At 34.6% G+C, this 21,381-nt stretch overlaps 1 protein-coding gene across 3 annotated transcripts in view; it reads left to right on the top strand.

The window, feature by feature from the left end:
• The window catches only part of DPP10 (dipeptidyl peptidase like 10), a 1,330,293-nt gene that overhangs the window by 1,236,105 nt on the left and 72,807 nt on the right, over positions 1-21,381 (top strand). For all 3 annotated transcript variants that reach the window (XM_040474884.1, XM_040474883.1, XM_040474885.1), the window contains exons 12-13: positions 2,952-2,990; positions 7,594-7,701. In XM_040474884.1, coding sequence (XP_040330818.1) covers positions 2,952-2,990; positions 7,594-7,701 — 147 coding nt within the window. The remainder of the gene's footprint in view (positions 1-2,951; positions 2,991-7,593; positions 7,702-21,381) is intronic.

The following is a 21,381-nucleotide window of genomic DNA, read 5'->3' as shown; positions in this document are numbered from 1 at the left end:
ATGTTTGTGGGTCCATTTCTGGGTTCTCTATTCTGTTCCATTGATCTGAGTGTCTATTCTTGTGCCAGTTCCAAACTGTCTTGATCATTACAGCTTTGTAGTATAGCTTGAAGTGCGGGATTGTGATGCCTCCTGCTTTGGTTTTCTTTTTCAAGATTGCTTTGGCTATTCAGGGTCTTTGGTTCCATGCAAATTTTAGGATTATTTGTTCTAGCTCTGTGAAGAATGCTGGTGTTATTTTGATAGGGATTGCATTGAGTATGTAGATTGTTTTGGGTAGTATCGACATTTTAACAATATTTGTTCTTCCTATCCATGTGCATGGAATCTTTCACCATTTTTTTGTATCTTCAATTTCTTTCATAAGCTTTCTATAGTTTTCAGTGTATAGATTTTTCACCTCTTTGGTTAGATTTATTCCTAGGTATTTAATGGTTTAGTTCTTATTCTTCATGAGAAGAAGTGTAAGATTATACAGCTACTTTAAAAAATGATTTTGCAAGTTCAAGTAAAATTAAATGTACATATATAAACATATATATTATAGTGTATATTATGTATATGTATGAATGTGTGTATGTGTGTATGTGTGTGTGTGTGTGTGTGTACCCATGCGCGCACACACACACACACACACACACACACACATACATCCAATAGCTCCATTCCTAGATATTTGGACAAGAAATAAAAACCTGTGTCCACCAAAGGATGTGTAAAAAAAAACAACTTTAGAGATGATTCATTTATCATAGCTAAAAACTAGAAGCTATCAAATTATCCATTAACAAGGAATAGATAAACAAAATGTGCCATATCTGCACAACAGAATTCTGCTTGAAAATTCAAAAAGAAACAGAATACTGATATGCCCAAAAATTATGAGTGAATCTCAAAAACATAGTGTGACAAAAGTCCCTCTTAGAAGAATATATAATATATAATTTCAGTAATCTGAACTTCTAACACAGGTGAAATTAATGGGGAAAGAGTTCAGAAGAGTGACCACCTTTTTGGAACCTCTAGGAAGGAGCACAAGAGAATGTGTGAGGAAGTGAAAAGACCTTGTATCTTTATGGGAAGTAAATATATTTGTCAAAACTCATCGCTTATACTGGAGATCTGTACATTTCACTATATGCAAATTATACTCCAATATTTTTAAAACATAATTTTTAAATGGTCTATAAAAGAGAAAAGAGGAAGAAACTTATCTTTGGAGTGATGAGCATAGATGTGTAGATGAAGTTTGATGTGTCAACCATGTACTTACTGGCTTTGGCTAATGCTCTTTACATATAGCTTATATTTATTAGAAATATTTCAATCAACCTCTTTCATCTGATTAGCTTATAGACAGACTAAGATCTCACCATTCATTTGTTAAGGTGTTCTAGACGATTTCTTATTCAGCTGATTGCTAAATGATTTAGAAATTGGCATGTGTATATTCTAGTTAGAGAAAGTGTGTCATCTTTTCTATATAATAATAAGCTATATAGGCAATGTCAAGAATGTATCCAAATGCTTCAGTAGAAAATAGATATAGGAACTGTATCATACTGATTTGGTACCTTATTGATATTCTATTTCTCATCCATCTATGGAGTTAAATAAAGGTTTTACTCTCTGCTGGAACTGAAATAAGACAAATGCATGTGAAACTTTAGACTTTCATGAATTCTAAAAAAAATTAGTAATGCTTTGGGGTGCCTGGGTTCAATTGGTTAAGTATCTAACTCTTCATTTGGGCTCATGTCCTGATCTCACAGTTCGGGAGACTGAGCCCTGCGTTGGGCTCCACACTGACAGCACAGTACCTGCTTGGGATTCTGACGGTCTCTCTCTCTCTCTCTCTCTCTCTCTGTGTGCCCCTTTCCCATTTTCACTGTTGCTCTCTCTCTCAAATAAACAAATAAACAAACATTACAAAAATTTTAATAAGTAAACTTATTAAAAAGGAGCATTGATATATTTGTGTGTGTGTATGTTTTATAGATAGCAAGGTGCAGGAGGTGCAAATAGAAAATCAAGGAATAATTTAGTTAGATGTTTCCTCAATATCCACATGTAGAAAAATCTATTAATAAATAAAAACAGGCCCTGAAAATAGAAAGTTATTGATTTTAATGTAATAATAATATCGCTTTAAAAGAGAAAACTGGTAAAAAACATTATAAATAATTATTAATAACAATTTAAAGTGAATACTTCTGCATATTGATAAAATTTATAATATATTGTGATTTTATTTTCTTCATTTAAATACCTTTAGTATAGACTTACTTTTCTAGAATACAAGATTTTCACAAATTACTGTATGTAAAGAGTACTAATAAAATTTATTTTATCTACACATATTTAACTTGAGATTCAGTTAATCTAGTTTTGCTCTGTGAAATAATGACCTCAGTTCTGATCATTTGCAAGATAATTTTAATGGAACATAACATTTTGTCATTTCAAATTTTTAATTCTTTTTCCTTAAGAAAAGAAAATGACTATGAAGGAGAGTGCATTGAATGTTAAAAGAACATCTACCTTTTCATTTCATTGTTGGCAGTTAGCCCAGTTCTTTTGAAGGACTTAATAATTTTGTTTCCTGATGATGCCTAGAGGTGAAAAGAGACAGTGCCTAGTGGTTCAAAACAGTTTGAATGAGGTAATCAAACAGCACTGGAAAATGATCTTCTATCCGTGGTGACATACTACTGGGAATTCTAAAGGAGTTCACCAAAGAAAAGATTTTATAATTAAATTATCATTTAATCCCAATTCTGTACTTATTCATTCATTTTAAGTCAGTAGTGACAATGGGATCTCTCATGGTATTTCATCAGTTGAAGAGAGAAAAAAAATAATACCTTAAGGATAATGTGTAAAAGAAGTTAAATTGATGCATGCACATTTTGGTATTTAGATGCTTCATGGAGTTCATTGTTTCTTTTCAGAAATATGAGATGACATCAGATACGTGGCTCTCCAAACAGGTACGGCACAGGAGGTTGCTTTATGTTGCGATTTGGCCATTGTGCTCATTCTATTTATCCAGTGGCTGTATAATAATATTCTCTCAAAAGTTACCTCAGTAATATGACTTTAAGGCTTTGCTATGTTTGGCTAAGTGAATCTTTTCCATTAAAATATTTATGACTTGGCCTTTCTGTGACATCATTTATGAAAAGGTTAGTTCCTTTTTTTTTTTTTTTTTTTTTTTTAAAGAAGGTAAGTTACAGAGTAACTACTAGGATCCATTTTCAGGATCATTCATATAAGTAAACTTTTGTGTAGATGAAAGAAGAAAAAGTTGTGACCCATTAAAGCTGGAAATTGTCAGTATTGTTCAAATTTCCCAGAAGATTGACCAAACCTCCACATATATTGGGTATGTGGACATTGTTTAGATAGATGCTTCTTTCCTTAGATGTATCTTAGATCATGATGCTAGTTTGTGACATACTTGGGGCTGGAATCCAGACCACAATAGAATAACTACTAAATGTCCCCACAACATGGTCTCATACCAGACATTTCAGAAGGAAACACAAGCAGAGTATCCAAATATGGCTGAACCCATTTTACTACTGACTCCATTACTGTTTTTTTCTTTTCTTTTCTTCCCTTTTTTTTTTGCAAAAGGAAGTGTTTTGTTTGGTTTGCTTTTGATTTTTGTTCTTTGCAGTGATCTTTTATATTCTCTCCTGAAGTGTCATACACATCTATGGTTTCAGTGACCACCCAGGTATTGAGACCTCTAGATGTATAGCCCTGGGCAGCTCACTTGGCTGAGTTCACAAACATCCAAATTCATGCTTGGAAACTTCTCCTAAGTCTGTAAAAGTAACTGCACACTCCACAGGTCCACAGTGGACATATTCCCCTTCTAGTGACTATATGCATTCTTTTCATCATAGGAGTCAAGGACATAATTACCCATCCAGCTATTAAAAATTGGAAACCTAGCAGTCGTTCTTAAACTTTTTCCCATTCTTTTCTGCACATATTATTCATCACCAAGTTCTTCAATTTTACATCAGAAGATCTCAAGTCAATTTACTTTACCCCAATTCACAAACAGCATCCAGGATCAATCTGCTGGTACTGCAGCACCTCTCTCACTGCTATAACACTCAACCCCTCGGGCACACGCCAGTCTGTTCGCCACACTGCAGGCTGGCTGAGGGACCTGTGCATAGCATGCATTTTGGTGCCTCTAGCCACGTCACTGTCACACTCCCCCTCTCACAACTGGAACGATTCTTGTTGATTCCTTCTCCACTGTGGCACATTAGCACTCATACTACAAGGTTTGGTATGAACCTTTCCTCTGAACAGAATTCTCTCAACTACTTTCTTTTGTGAAGCCTGATCATTTTTCAAACCTCAGCTTAAATCACCCACTTAAAAAGTCACCTCCTCCAACCACCATAACCAAATCCCATTTCTTAATAAGAGTTATTTGAAAGTCAAGTGTAATCTTTTTTGTGATACTTACAAAATTATTTCTGTAAACTTTTTCCTAACTTCACAAGGGCAGGAAGAATATTCATCTTTTGTTTCCCATTATAAACTAAATGCCTAATACAGAGTCTGGTTATAACAAAATTTCCATAAATACTTGGTGAGTAAATAAAAAGATCTGTAAATAAGCTAAAACTTTTCTTGTTTGAAGCATAGGCATACCAAATCTACAGCTAGATAGATAAATAGATATTAATATGGACTACTTAATCTTCATGAAATTGGAGGAAAAAACCCAACTTTGGTCTTATAGTCAGTAATGGACTTTCTTAAGTTAGATACTGAAAATAATAACAATGAGAAACAACATCATAATGGATATTGATATATTCTGAATTGTACTGTATTATTAAACCTATTTTGCTATCATTTTTATTGCCAGTGACATTCATAATAGTCTGACATGTATCAACATAATGTATGCTCTTTTGGAATTATGTTATCTACATTTTAAATCCAAAATTTATGAATGTTTAATAGAAACTTTTTTTAAAGCAAAGAAACTAGTTATCAATTATTCAGTAAAAAAAATGCAGGTGGTAGTTTGTCACAGTTGAGGTTTTCTCTAGAAGCTCTTAGGGAATTTTATAAAATATTTAAAATTTGATGAAATTTAAAGTATGACACTGATAGTATTGAGATGAACCAAATTTCTAAGACAACTAGGAATTAAGTATAATCATCATATGCTCACTTTCTGGATAGTAGGAAGAACAGAGAGAATGTGGCCTGGCTTTCAAGAGGCTTGTGATAACCCATATACAAAACTATTGGTCAAGAAATAGAGTTTGGTATCCCCAATCCATTGTTCTGTGTGTCATAAACATTGACTTGCTTACAATCATAAAAGTAGACAGTGAAATTGGCTCCATTTCCATTATTTGATTCTAGGAAAAGGTTGGCATAGAGCCCTATTTATATGTAGATATTGCCTCATGGTGAAGGGTTTTAAGCCCAGCAAGGCATTTAGGAATATAGTCTCCATCTGCTCCTTTGCTGAACCATTTATAAGGCATTAGAATTGGAAAGGGCTTGGGGGGGTGGGGTGGACAAATATAAAAAGGAGAATTCTCAGATAATCCTGTACCTTAAAAAGGCAATTTACTTTTGGAGCAAATCACAAGGAGAGAATAGGGAAGGAGCTGATAAGTTGGAGCAAATGTGGATAGAATGATATATATATAACAAATATTTTGCCTGTTGTAAACATGCATTCATCTATCCAGTTATGAGTTGGACACCTACTGGGTCCTAGGCAATAAAGCTAAAAAGATAAAATTATAAACTTAGTTTAATTATTACTTGCCTAGTGAAAGAAGCCAACCATATAATAGAATGCATTGAATGTCATGATAGAGATAAATACAGTGTAATTGTTAGAATCTCTAAGGAGAGATTTCTTAACTACGAGACACTCTCTAACCAGGGAAATTTGGTAATGGTTTCTGTTCCTTGAGTTTAAGAAAAAAAAAAGAGTAAGATTCAGTACAAAAAGCAAAACAAAAACGTTGTTCCAAGCAGAAGATGTTTCATGTACAAAGGCAAAAGAGAGATTCCAGAGGGCAAGAGAGGGAACCTACAGAATTATTGACTCTATCATAGTTGAAAGATGTGATTCACTCAGGTATCTTGTCAGTATTTATTATATACCTAGCAATGCAATGTTTTCATCCTTGAACTGTATATTCCTTCAGTTTTACATTTTTACATATGTCATATATTTTCATGAGTGTCCATGAAGTAGAGAAGAAAAATATTAGCCTTATATCTCTATCAAGGGAGGTTCTCACTAATAAAGCTGAAACCAGACTCTTGAGATTATGAAAATAGTTACTAATTTACTTATTCAAGTAAAATAAGTAAATAATTATTAAGCACAATTTATATAACAGTCATTATCTAGGTGCTAGAGGTAGAGCAGTGAAGAATTCAAGGGTCCTCCCTCATGGAGTTTACATTCCTGAGGAACTTCACCTACTTGCCTATCTACTTGCCCACCTGCATACATACATGCATATACAAAAAAATGCATACCTACCTGAAATAAAATATGTTGGATACTGTTAGGTACTATGGAAAAAAAAAACAGAAGTAGGTAAAAGGAGATGAGGGATTCAGACAGAGTTGGCTGATCTGGCTTCTAAGATCACCCTCTGTATGGGGTAATGGGAAAACACCTCACTGTTAAGGTGATACAGAGCCAAGATATGAAAGAGATAAAAGAAAGAACCAGGCAGAATAAAAAGTGCAAAGGCCCTGGAGCAGGATCATGCACAATGAGGAAGCAGGAGAATGAAAGGAGATGAGATCAGAAAGAGAGTGGAGGGCCAGATCATCTGAAAGGGTTTATAGGGCATTTTAAAGACCTGCAAAAAAAAGTAACCATAGCAAAAGTCTTTCTTTTACTGGATGTATAATCACTGTCACTAATCCAACAGGAAAGAACTGAATGTTTTTCAGACAAATCCATTTTCTTAATGTTTCCCCTGGAGCAAAAAGAAAGCAGTCTATATGCATAGCTTCCATCATTTAATTTTCAGAAAATAATTCTATTGATGTAACATGCCACTTAGAGCTTAATTAAAAATCATCAAATGGGCATTTGTATTTGTGTATTTTTGGAGGGGTGAACAGTGAAGATGGGAAGTTTGAATTAAATGATTTTCAATGGATTCCTTCCAATTTTGCAGCCTTTTAATTTCAGAGTTTCAGTACATTTATATATGCATCAACAGAAATGTATGTTCAAGTAACTAGAGTGGCTGGGTGAAATATTTCAGAAAAAAAATATATTAGATATTGTTTGGTTTTTGTAAGCCAGTCATTAAAGAATTTGTTCTGGTAGAGTCAAAACAAAGAGACAGAAAGGACATTGATGGTGCTTCCAGGGAGTGGGGTAGGGAGGAATGGGAAGTTACTGTTTAATGGACACAGTTTCTAGTTGGGACACATGAAAATTTTCTGAAGATAGATGGTGGTGGTGCATTCACATTATTTTTAAAATAATTTGACCGTTTTGCAAACAAAAGTCCAATACCATCTTGATGTCATCACGTGCACTTCTGTTTTTAGAATGAGGAGCCAGTGTTTTCTAGAGACGGCAGCACATTCTTTATGACAGTTCCTGTTAAGCAAGGGGGCCGTGGAGAATTTCACCACATAGCGATGTTTCTTGTCCAGGTACGTGCTGGCTCCTTTCTGTGTTTGGTTTCATTGCTGTCATACTCACGAAGGTACAATTCTTAGGGCATATTCTGAACCTACAGTTAATGCCTGTGAAATCCAGGCATACATTTAACCCAAGGACTAAGTTCTAGAAAGAGGATCCCCCTCCATAACTATAAATTCAAACTGTCCTTTCCCATATAATAGTCTCAAAACTCAAGAGAATTTAGTGAGCCATAATATATGCTAAGAGACTTGGGCCTTGGATTAGAGAGAATTGAATACATGAAAATTACCCAACCCCTACTTCCAGAGATTGGAGGACAATTTCATTCAACAAATATGTATATTCCCTATTTTGTGTAAGCAGTATTTTCAAGGTGCTATAAATGTTTTAAATATTTGAAGCAAACTAATTTCTGGGGCACCTGGGGGGCTCAGTTGGTTAAGTGTCTGATTCTTGCTTTAGGCTCAGGTCAGGATCTCACCGTTCATAAGTTTAAGCCCTAGGTTGGGCTCCACACTGTCAGTTGCAGCATCAGAATACTTGGTATTCTTTCTTTCTCTCTCTGGCCCTCCCCCTCGGATGTGCTCAGTTTCTCTTTTTCAAAATACATAAACGTAAATGAATGAATGAATGAATGAATGAATGAGTGAGTGAATAAATAAATAAATGCTTGAAGCATACTAAATGTCCATCAAAAAATGAATACTTGAATACTTTATGGTAACCCCCCCACAAGGAAACACAATGCATATTTGAAAAACCAGGATAAAATGTATTGTCAATGACACAGAGTCTGTGCTATATTTTTATAGACTTTCCAATAAAAATAAGGAAAGGGTTATTTTTCTTTTAAATTCCAAATGAGTTAGCAGACCATACAGTTTTATCCAATTATTTAAAAATGGGAGAATTCACAAATGGTTTAAATGTGACAAGGTTAATGAGTCAATTTGAATGTAATGGTCAATAACAAACATTCAGGAGAACTGGTTTCCTTCAAAATCAAATAAACAAACATCCTAGTCTCAGGCAAAAGATAATTTATAAAGGCAAAGGATGTGGATAAACTGGAATCCTCTATGAGAGTTTACAAACAAACTAGCCAAGAATCAATTTCACACTTACAAAATATAGAGTAAATATAAATGAGCCAAAAGATCCCTAAACAACCTGGCTACATTTATGTTGTTAGAACCTTCACAAGCCTTGTGCAAATTCTCAAACTTTTATCATAATCTATGTACATATTTATGTGCAGCAGCTCAGTGCCTTTAATTCTCAAAATCTTATGTCAGTAGTTTAAAATTTAACACATGTCTAAGTTCTGTACCTATTAAAACAACTGCCATGACTTTAATTTGAATTAAAGCCAGAATAAGTAATTTGGAACATATATAATTTTCACAATAAAGATGTAGATTAATTTTCATAGTATATCATTTAAGTTGGAAAAATAGGTTATAGACTAATCTATAATATCTCATTTATGTTTGAAATAAATATATCTATATATGCCTAAACTTTTTGATGATTCTATATGTATTAAAATGATTATATCAGACAGCACTAAGGGGGCTATTTTTTTTTTTTTTATGTAAACTGGAAGAAGTTTCACTAGCAAATTATTCTACCTGATTAACTTTTGCTAGCTAATTATAAATTTTGTTATCATAAATACTACATCTTTTGGTCAAAAATAATATATCACACTATAAGGGTGGGTACGGGGCTCAAACCCACTAAACGCAAATGTTAACACTGTGACATTTTATTAAATTTTTAATGTTTATTTTTGGGAAGGAAAGAGAGACAGAGAAGCAAGGGAGGAGCAGAGAAAAAAAGGGAGACACAGAATCTGAAGCAGGCTCCAGGCTCCGAGCTGTCAGCAATAGAGCCTGATGTGGGGCTTGAACTCACAAACCTCGAGATCATGACCTGAGCTAAAGTCAGACACTCAACTGACTGAGCCACCCAGGCACCCCATTTTATTAAATTTTTAAACCACAGTATTTTATATTCACAAAACTGTGTGAAAACCCACGTTGTCCAAATTGCATACAAATTGTAAATACAGCAAATGATAGGGAAAGATGTATAATACACCATTATATATACAATTCCAAGAAGACAATCTATTTAACAAATTGAGAGAAATAGTGTCTTTTAAAAAGTGTTGGATTAGGGGGCGCCTGGGTGGCGTAGTCAGTTAAGCGTCCGACTTCAGCCAGGTCACGATCTCGCGGTCCGTGAGTTCGAGCCCCGCGTCAGGCTCTGGGCTGATGGCTCAGAGCCTGGAGCCTGTTTCCGATTCTGTGTCTCCCTCTCTCTGCCCCTCCCCCGTCCATGCTCTGTCTCTCTCTGTCCCAAAAATAAAAAATAAACATTGAAAAAAAAAAAGTGTTGGATTGGAAGGGAATGGGAGGTGCTAATGCTGGCCTGTAGGAATTGAGACATTTCTTTATAAACAGAAGTTTCTTTATAAGCCTTGGGAAGAAATACCTTCTTCCCCCAATCAAAACAGCCTGACATGCAGTCTAATTCATTATTCCTTAAGTGTTCAGAACAACTTCATAGAGTAGATGTGTCTACTTTGTTCCTCTTCTATATGAAGATTATAACAAAGCTTTCATTGAAGTAGAAAAGATTTTGATGTATTCCGGTTGCAGTTCAGAGAATTTGTGGCTTGCCTCAATGAGAAATAAACATGACTGCACTATTATTTATGGATGTTTTGGCAATGTGGATAAAATTAATCTACTTTGTTAATGAGTTAGAGGTCAGTGGTTAGATAAATGTTAAGTTATACCTAAGTTTATACACAGACACAATCTTAGTAAACAGTTTGAATTCCTTTCCCTCAAAAAAAAAAGTTTTTAAAGTTTTTATTTATTTTTGAGAGAGAGAGGGAGAGAAAGAGAGAGCATGAGAAGGGGAGGGGCAGAGAGAGAGGGAGACACAGAATCTGAAGCAGGTTCCAGGCTCCAAGCTGTCAGCACAGAGCTTGATGCGGGGCTTGAACCCACTAAATGCAAGATCATGACCAGAGCTGAAGTCGGATGCTTAACCAACTGAGCCACCCAGGTGCCCCCACCTCAATTTTTTTAAATAGTTTACAAAAAAGATCTTTTAAGAATCCTCTAAGATTATGATATTGACACATATATATGCTATGAAAATCTTAGAATTTGAAGCTGAATTAACTCATTTAAAATCAAACACAGTCTCCTCACCTCACACATCACACTGTAAATAAATTTGTATATATAGGTATTTCTAATTCCTTTTAACATTGAAAAATATTTAATTTTCTTTTGAATATTGCAATCAAAGCACATGTATGGATTTGTAGTATTTAAAGAATAATGTATAAGAATTCTTATATTATTTATTATATTCTTAATGTTTAATATTAGTCTCCAATGTCATTTTAATAGCTGTTCAACATTCTGCCAAATAGGTTTAGTATACTCTATTTAAATGAATCAATTTTAATCAGCATTAAAGTTACTCTAATTTTGATATGAGAAATTACTCAGAGGTAAACATTCATATGCATAAGTATTTATTTATGATTATTACCACAAAAATATATTTTAAGATATCAGAGATATGTAGGCAAAGTGTATGTGTACATACGTTTTTAAGTTTTGCTATGGAGTGGCAAATTGGCTCTCCAAAAATAGTGTAATAACTTAGAGTCTAAATAGTAATGCATATACCAACACTGATGACTTTTTACACTCTTTCTTCCTTGACCTGCTGCCAGTGAGAAGGAATGACGAGGACAGAGTTTGACAGCCAACCAGCAGGATGGGCACCCTTTGATGCTTAGCTATATTTGAGAGCTTCCTCACTGACTGAAAATGTATTTATCTGTATGAAGTATCTCACTAAATGAAGTTAGTAATTTTCTCCAAACATTTTGCTCTCTTTGACAATGAGTAGGTAGATGGAAACTATTAATTGGAGACCAGGCTGTAAAATTAGCCTTTCAGGCTATTTTCGCTAAGAGGGTGATGGTTGTCATTACAGATATTTTAGTATTTATTTTTCTCATTTACAAAGGCATTCCTTACTAATTTCAAAAAATAAAATTAGAGGGGTGCCTGGGTGGCTCAGTCGGCTAAGCGTCCGACTTCGGCTCAGGTCATGATCTCATGGTCCGTGAGTTCGAGCCCTGCGTCGGGCTCTGTGCTGACAGCTCGGAGCCTGGAGCCTGTTTCAGATTCTGTGTCTCCCTCTCTCTGCCCCTCCCCCGTTCATGCTGTGTCTCTCTCTGTCTCAAAAATAAATAAACGTTAAAAAAAAAAAAAAAAACTAGAAAGAATTTATGTTTCCCTCCTTTTAGACAAGATTATAATTTTATGTTAACTATAGAATTTCATAGTTTAAGTTCTAATTATAAAGCATACTTTTCCCATAATGCTACATAATTTTGAGAAACAGTTCTTTAGAAGATTAATATTTAGTTGACTGGATGTAGATAGTTAACCAGTATAATTCAGTGTTTAATTCAGTGGCAATTTGTTGTAACTATATCTGTCACTATACAAAAAGCTAGTTTATATTATGGATCTTTATTTAGTTTTGATTAACAGACTTGGAGTTCCTGCATCAAAAGTAAGATATTTGTAAACTCATATATATATGCATACACACACATATAAGCTCATACATATACACATATACGTGTGTGTGTATATATATGTATATAAAATTTATTTCTAGATTACTTTCCATATGAATATGTGATAACAGAATTTCTCTACTTTCATAAGTTACCTTAAAGATAATATGAATAAAAATAAAACTGGCTTTTCTAAAAATCTATAAAGTAATTGCTCTTTTTTTTTTTTCAACGTTTATTTATTTTTGGGACAGAGAGAGACAGAGCATGAACAGGGGAGGGGCAGAGAGAGAGGGAGACACAGAATCAGAAACAGGCTCCAGGCTCTGAGCCATCAGCCCAGAGCCCGACGCGGGGCTCGAACTCACAGACGGTGAGATCGTGACCTGGCTGAAGTCGGACGCTTAACCGACTGCGCCACCCAGGCGCCCCTAAAGTAATTGCTCTTTTGAGTAAAATATACACTGTGCAGTATTAATATCAGTTTATGTGGTTCTTGAGTCACACAATGATGCAAAACTTCTTTCCCTCAGAACATTAGACTTGCAATTGCTTCACAAGCTTTCTCCTACCTCTCTCTCCATAGCAATCCTTATATAGACCTTTAACTTCTGAATTGCCTTGTCTGGAACTCTAATATCCTGCATTCGCTGTAATGCAGGCTGCAGTTAAGTAAAAAGGTTTTTGCCAAAGACATGGCTACCTTTTTTTTCTCTCAGATATGGAGTAAGCAGAGTTTCAATCATGCTAAGTGGTTCAGATTCATAAATGAAAGGAACTGCCCTGTCATCTTCCTAAATTGTGTTAAATGAAAAATTATATATGTTGGTGAATCCATTCTCTTTCTCTACGCAGCAATACAAAGTTTTGCTCATGAGAGCTGATGATTTCTCTTGGAACAATTTTAAATGCCATTATTCATTACAAAAACTGTAGAAAATGGCATGGCCCCAATTCACAATTCTATCACCTAATCAACCCAATACATTTTTTTTTCATTAAATTTCACTGCTGTATCTGATTAGGACACTGAAAACAATTAGCTCACCTCGTGTGATAAATAGTAAATTATAGCATGCTATTTTAAGCACTATATCACTTATTTAGAAGCTGTAGAAATTAAACAGAATTTAATATAAGAAATTTGAATGAACAGTGTGTAATCAGGTAAAAAGCACATATATTATGAAATTTTCACTGATAACAATCTTCCAAATTTTTAAATAGAAATACAAGATTAATATTTAACTTTTCTAAGTAAGAGAAAATCTCTACCAGTTTGAGGAGAGGTAATCTGATTTCTAATGGTGTCTAATACCTTATTCTCAAATTTTATTTGGCAATAAAACACTTGATCTGCATCCTAGATTTCCATCCCACTAATGAATGAAAATCATTAGTTGTATCGCCATTTAGTCTAAAATTAAAAGTGAAATATGAGTTTAAAGTACATTGTCATGTTGCCCTTGTCAAAAGTCCACTATGCTTTCATATTTATCATCATTTTTTTGTATTCTACCAAGTTAATATAATAGAGACCATGGTTGCATGGAAAGAATTATTACTGCACAGTGAGAATGATTCTTCTTTCCTCTTTGTACAGTTTTCTTAGCTGCGATTGTCTTTGGAAAGTGGACTGAAAACTAACTGAGATACAGACACCCCTCGGGAAGATTAGTCAAGTTCCTTGATATTTATTTTGAACTCACTGTATGAGCCATCTACCATATTTTGATTTGTATTAGGATTATTTACCTCCAGTCCAGATCAAATGTAATATGCTCACTGATGCAATATAATCTGATATGCAGTCATGGAGAATAGTTGAGTCTTACGACTATAACTGTAGAACTATAAAAGACAGGCTATGCTCTTATATGTGAAATGAAGTTGCACTTATTCCTCAGCCCAGATTTGCCCTCGTGGATATAAAGTGAGCAAAGCAATTACAGATGCTTGAAGTGAAATCTAAAAAGTGTGAGGTTGTTGTTAAGGCTTTCAACAAGAAAACTTTTGGTCCTAAGTTAGAAGAAAAATATTTTTATGCTGGATGCATCATTGAAATGAATAATGTGTAATTTTTAATTTTGGGTACACTGTGTTCAGACATTGTCTCAAAGCATTGAGTTTTGTTCATGATAACTTGTACTTTTTAATTTTTTTAAGTATTTTTTTTAAGTTTGTTAATTTGAGAGAGAGAGAAAGAGAGACTGTGAGCAGGGGAGGGGCAGAGAGAGAGGGAGAGAGAGAGAGTCCCAAGCAGGCTCTACACTGTCAGTGCAGAGCCCCAGTTAGGGCTCAAACTCACGAACCATGGGATCATGACCTGCACTGAAATCAAGAGTCAAACTTGTTTGCTTAACCGACTGAGCCAGCCAGGCTCCCCACTCATGATCACGTTTAATGTGGACATTCTTCTATCCTTGAATACATACCTACAAATAACAAAATTTTCTGAAAAAAATGGAGAAAATATAATCAAGCTAGAAATCTTGAAACCAAGGCATCTCTAGATATGTTCAAATAATAGAGCACAATTTCTGTACCTTTCAATGTTTTGAGATATTGTTCATCTTAAAATTGGGCACCAAAGATGCATTAAAACCTTAAGCTGTTAGGGGCGCCTGGGTGGCTCAGTCGGTTAGGCGTCCGACTTCAGCTCAGGTCACGATCTCGCGGTCCGTGAGTTCGAGCCCCGCGTCGGGCTCTGGGCTGATGGCTCAGAGCCTGGAGCCTGCTTCCAATTCTGTGTCTCCCTCTCTCTCTGCCCCTCCCCCGTTCATGCTCTGTCTCTCTCTGTCTCAAAAATAAATAAAACGTTAAAAAAAAACAAAAAACCTTAAGCTGTTAGTATTCTGTCCTTGGCTCATTCAAAGCAAGGTCTGATAATGACTACTGGAATCCAAAGTTATAATCAAGAAATCACAGGTTTGGGGTGTCTGGCTGGTTCAGTCGGTTAAGTATTCTACTCTTGGATTTTTGTTCAGGTCATGATCCAATAGTTCGTGAGTTCAAGCCCTGCATGGGACTCTGCACTCACAACGCAGAGCCTTCTTGGGGATTCTCTGTCTCCTTTCTCTCTGACCCTCCCCTACTCATGGCTTTCTTTCACTCTCTCTTTCAAAAAATAAATCAACCTAAAAAAAAAGTGTAAGTTACACAAAGGAGGCAGAACTGCATATTTAAACTGTATTTTAAAATACTATTAACTTTATGCCAACAAATTTGAGAACCTGAATGAAATAAATAAATTCTAAAATAAAAAAACAAACATATTTAAGAAACAATGTGATTGTCCCATAATATTAAGGAAATGGAACAGCATTTTATTTATTTAAAAAAAATTTTTTTCAATGTTTATTTATTTTTGGGACAGAGAGAGACAGAGCATGAATGGGGGAGGGGCAGAGAGAGAGGGAGACACAGAATCAGACTCCAGGCTCTGAGCCATCAGCCCAGAGCCCAACGTGGGGCTCGAACTCACGGACCGCGAGATCGTGACCTGGCTGAAGTCAGACGCTTAACCGACTGCGCCACCCAGGCGCCCCAAGGAACAGCGTTTTAAAACAGTGTTTTCAGGGGCGCCTGGGTGACTCAGTAGGTTAAGGGTCTAATTTCAGCTCAGGGCATGATCTCGCAGTTCGTGAATTCGAGCCCCATGTCTGGCTCTGTGCTGACAGCTCAGAGCCTAGAGCCTGCTTCAGATTTTCTGTCTCCCTCTCTCTCTCTGCCCCTCCCCTGCTCACACTCTGTATCTCTTTCTCTCTCTCTCTCAAAAATAAATGAACATGAAAAAAAATTAAACATTTTCACATCAAGTACAGGTGGTTTTGAAAACTGGGCTCTACCAAAATTCAAGAAGCATGCACTTAAAATGTATAGAAATATATTCAAAAAGGAGAAAAAGATGGAATATTTTTTGATACATTTAATGATACAGATATCATTTTATAACCAAAATCAAATGAAGACAGTATGGGAAAGGACAGTTACAGGTCACTTAAGAACTTCTAAACCAAGTAGTGGCAAACTGAATTCTTCAATGGATTTAAAAAAATACTGTTATTTTTCACAGAACAATGCTGTTTGCTTAAAATTTAAATATCTATGATATAATTCACTGCATTTTCATCTACATGAAAAAATATAATCATCTTAATAGATGCAGAAACAGCCTCCAATAAATTCCACAAATCCATGTTCAAAAACCTTACAAATTTAGGAACAAAAACAATTTCTTTATGCTGATAAAGGCATTCACCAAAAGCTTAGGTTATATAGCATAGTCTATACCGTGGAACATTAGTTACATTCCTTTTAAAATTCAACATTGAAACTTTGTATATTGACAGATGGTAAGTAGACTTAACCTGGTGATCACTTCTTAATGTGTGCAATATTGAAGCACTATGATATACACTTGAAATTATAAGATATTTTATGTCAATTAAACCTAAAGCAAAAATAAATGAAATTAAAAAAAATAAAAGTTAGCACTGAGACAAGGAATCATAGTGAAGTACCTTGAATATGCACAAAACCAAATATGATTTTTTTTAATACCACCTAAGAAAGAAAGAAAGAAACAAGCTTGACAGACCCATCTCTTGGAATATTGTGGAGAAGGGAAAGGTAGAAACTAGAAACTGGTGATAGAAATTAAGGACCCCCCAGGGAAAAAAATGTATATCTATATATATACACATATATATTAGCTACATATATATGTATGTGTGTGTGTGTATATATATATACATATGTGTATACACACATATATGTGTATACACACACACACACATATATATGTAGCTAACATATATATACACATACACACACACACACACACATATACATATATATATAGGCTATCAGAAAATGCGTATCTACTCCTAATGGTGCTACCTTGGGGTGCTTGAGAAACAAGTTCTTAGGGTATTAGAGATAGCATTCCTTAGGGATGCAGCTCCTTAGGGTACTAGTGATAGAAGTTTAGTGGCTCACCTAATCTTTCACCACTATTAGGCATCTATATCCTAGGAAATCCAAGATTTTCATAAAGAAGAAAATATGGCTGGCAGTAGACATGCAGTTGCTATGTGAGGTAAACAGAAAGTGAGAATAAAAAAAAAATATTTAATAGAAAAAGCTACCCCTCTCCCAAAATCAACTATGAAGCAGAAGGATCCAGTAGTGTAATACTCCCCAAATAACTAAGTATCACTAAATAAGCACTTGTAGATATGAAATTATCAAATGTGAAATTCAAAACTCAGAAAAGCCTTCATAAAGTATAAAGAAAAGTTGTAACCCAAAAAGTAACAGATTTCAGGAAGAATATTGAAAAAAAAATAGTACAAAATCGTAAGAAACTAATGGAAAGATGACCAAAAATAAATAAATATTGCCAAAAATATACTAGTGGTTATCAGGAAGAGAGATAAAAATAAGTAAATAAATGAAATAAAGTAGAGAGGATCACAAGTAGCTAAGACAGGGAAATAATATGCAACTGATATTTAATTGGGTTTCTTTTCAACGTTTATTTATTTTTGGGACAGAGAGAGATAGAGCATGAACAGGGGAGGGGCAGAGAGAGAGGGAGACACAGAATGGGAAACAGGCTCCAGGCTCCGAGCCATCAGCCCAGAGCCCGACGCGGGGCTCGAACTCACGGACCGCGAGATCGTGACCTGGCTGAAGTCGGACGCTTAACCGACTGCGCCACCCAGGCGCCCCTAATTGGGTTTCTTAAAGGAGGGAAACAGAAGACTGGAAGAAACGCAACATTGAAACTATAATCCAGGGGCACCTGGGTAGCTCATTCAGTTGAGCCTCTGACTTTGGCTCAGGTCATCAACTTTGGGGTGCGTGAGGTCCAGCCTCGCGTCGGGTTTTGTTCTGACAGCTGAGAGCCTGGAGCCTGCTTCAAGATTCTGTGTCTCCCAGGGCACCTGGGTGGCTCAGTCAGTTGAGTGTCTGACTTCAGCTCATGTCATGAGATCACAGCTTGTGAGGCCGAGCCCTGTGTTGGGCTCTGTGCTGACAGCTCGGAGCCTAGAGCCTGCTTCGGATTCTGTGTCTCCCTCACTTTCTGTCCCTAACCCACTTGCATTCTGTCTCTCTCAACAATAAATAAACACTAAAAAAAAAAAAAAAAAAAAAAGATTCTGTGTCTCCCTCTCCCTCTCTCTGTTCCTCCCCCGCTCACACTCTCTCTCTCAAAAATAAATAAAGATTAAAGAAAATTAAAAACCATAATCCACAACAAATCAGAACAACAGAAATGGTCAAGAAACAAAAGATAACTGTGAGAGGGATAAGAACATTATTGAAGTTGTTAATATAATGATAACATGTAAAACTAAAATAAAAACCTAGCACTGGATTTAAAAACATTTTTAAAAATTACTAAAAGACTTCCTACAAAAAAACTCATTAAGTATGACATCCATAATGAATATATAAAATATGATGGAGGTTTTTAAAATAGTTTTATACAAGAGGTTTATAAAACAGTTATACCCAATAAATGTAATTTGGCTTAATTTATGTACTACAATTAAAAAAAGTTTTTCATATTGCTTCTTGAAATTCATGCAATTCAATCTTTTTGCAAAATACACATTTAAGAAAAAAGAATTTAGAAAGGGTAAATCCTAATGCTAGACAAGAGAATTTTCATGCCGCAAAGCATTAAGAAGACCAAAAGAAGATACTTTATAATGTTCAAGGGTGCAAATCACAAAGTATATTAGTTAAAAATGTATCCACATCTTGGATAGTATAGTCACCACCTTCATAAAGTAGATATGCACAAAAAGTACTTGATGTGAGGAAACTTCTTTTACCTTCCTCAGTCCAAAGTGAATTATATGATGTTCATATATATATATATATATATATACACACACACATATATATGCATATATATATGTTCATATATACACATATATATTGTTATATATAATATATTGTGTTATTTTTATATTTTTATTATATTAACTATATCATTACATATAATATAGATTTTATTTTATAAATATAAATATATAAATATAATATATAATTTTGAACACATCCAAATGAAGAAATCCTTTTTAAGTGTATAGGGAACACTGACAAAAGTTGAACATACATTAGTTATTTTAAAAGCTCAATAAGTTGTATAAATTAAAAATTACATGAAAGCATGCTGTGATTACAATGTAATATGCCTAGAAATCAAGAACTCCTAACAAATTTCTGGCTAGAAACATTTTTAAAGCAAATCCAATTAAACAATTCCTTTGAAAAGTTCAAATTTGCAAAGTTATAAAACAGTAATAATAAGAAGAAGAATGAAAACACCTTTCAGAATCAGATGTCAGAAAAAAAATCATAGCTCTAAAAACCTATAAAAACTAAAATGGAAGTATGAAATTAAATGAGTTTAATTTCAGGTAGCAAATTATCAGCAAAATCCAACATAAGTCAGAAAGATGAAAATAAATTTGAAGCAGAAATGAGGTACATTATACAGTATATAGAAAGTTGTAGAATAAATTTTAAAAAAGTAATGTTTTCTCCTTGAAAACACACACACATAGACACACACACACACACACACACACACACACACGCGCACACAAAACATAAGCTGGCCCAATCAAGGAAAAAGGAGAAAGAAAACACATATAATTGGAAATGGCCGGTGGGAAATAACAGAGGACATTTCAGTAGATTTTGAGAGAGTATTTTGTAGAACTCTATGTCAACTAATTTGAAAATGTAGATGAAATGAACAATTTCATGAGGAAATACATTTAGCCAAAACTGCCCCAAGAGACAGAGACAGCTCACATTGAGTCATGACAGAGAAGAAATGTAATGTCATTAAAGAACTGCACCACAAAGGAGCACCAGGGCCCACGTGATTTTATAAGAGAACCAGACATTCAAGGGTAATGCCAACACAGTTTGAATTATAAAGCCTACAGCATAGGCTTTCTTTATAGTTGTTATAAAAGCCTTTTGCAAAATTTCATACCAGTTCCTGGTTTAAAAAAAAAAAAAAATTAAAAGGACACCTGGGTGGCTTTGTCAGTTAAGTGTCCAACTTTGGCTCAGGTCATGATGTCACAGTTCATGAGTTCAAGCCCTGCATTGGGCTCCCCGCTGACAGTGTGGAGCCTGCTTGGGATTCTCTTTCTCCCTCTCTCTCTGCCCCTCCTCTCTCTCTCTCTCTCTCTCTCTCTCTCTCCCCCCAAAATAAATATTTAAAAACTTAAAAATATAGGAATTGGAGGATAATTTCTTAATGTGATAAAACCTATATGCCTCAGTCCATAATCCAACAAAGTGGCATTCCCATTAAGCTCAGAAAGAAGGAAGGATGCACAGTATCTCCACATTTTTGTTTTGGACGTATTTGTGTAAATCAGATGAAAATAAACAACTACCCATAAGATTTGAAAAGTATACAGTGAGATAGGATAGATATTTAGCATATGGAAATGAACAGTTGTTCCTATATGCTAACAATAACCATTTAGAGTATATGGAATAGGAAGCCATTCACAATAGCAACAAAATATAAAATACTTAGTGACATAAGAAAATGAAATGTATTTGAGATATATATAAAATATATAAATGTGCAAAATGTACAAAACCTGTATGAGGACAATGTTAAAACATTCCTGAAAGACAAAGTAGACTTGAACAAATGGGAAAATATCCCTGCTCTGTGATAAAATGAAGATCATAAAGAGGTATTAATTATAAATTTTATATTATCCCAATAAGAAATTCTAACAAGTTTTATATGTTTGAATGAGATATGCTTATTTTTAGGTTCATTTAGAAAAATAAGTATGCAGTAATATCTGAGGAAATACCAAAAAAAAAAGTAAGAAGGGCTGAATTCTAAATAATATGGATGTTAAAAAATCTATAACTAGAAATGTGTCGTTTTAGGACATGAATTAACAGAGATTAAAGGAACAGAATATACAGTATAGAAAAAGACATATATATATATATATAACAAATATAAGATGTGTGTGTGTATATATATATACAT

The sequence above is a fragment of the Herpailurus yagouaroundi genome, unplaced genomic scaffold (assembly GCF_014898765.1).
Source record: "Herpailurus yagouaroundi ecotype Mexico unplaced genomic scaffold, PumYag 140, whole genome shotgun sequence".
Taxonomy (NCBI): domain Eukaryota; kingdom Metazoa; phylum Chordata; class Mammalia; order Carnivora; family Felidae; genus Herpailurus; species Herpailurus yagouaroundi.
The sequence above is the reverse complement of the archived record's forward strand: the minus strand, read 5'-3'. Positions and strand labels throughout refer to the sequence as shown.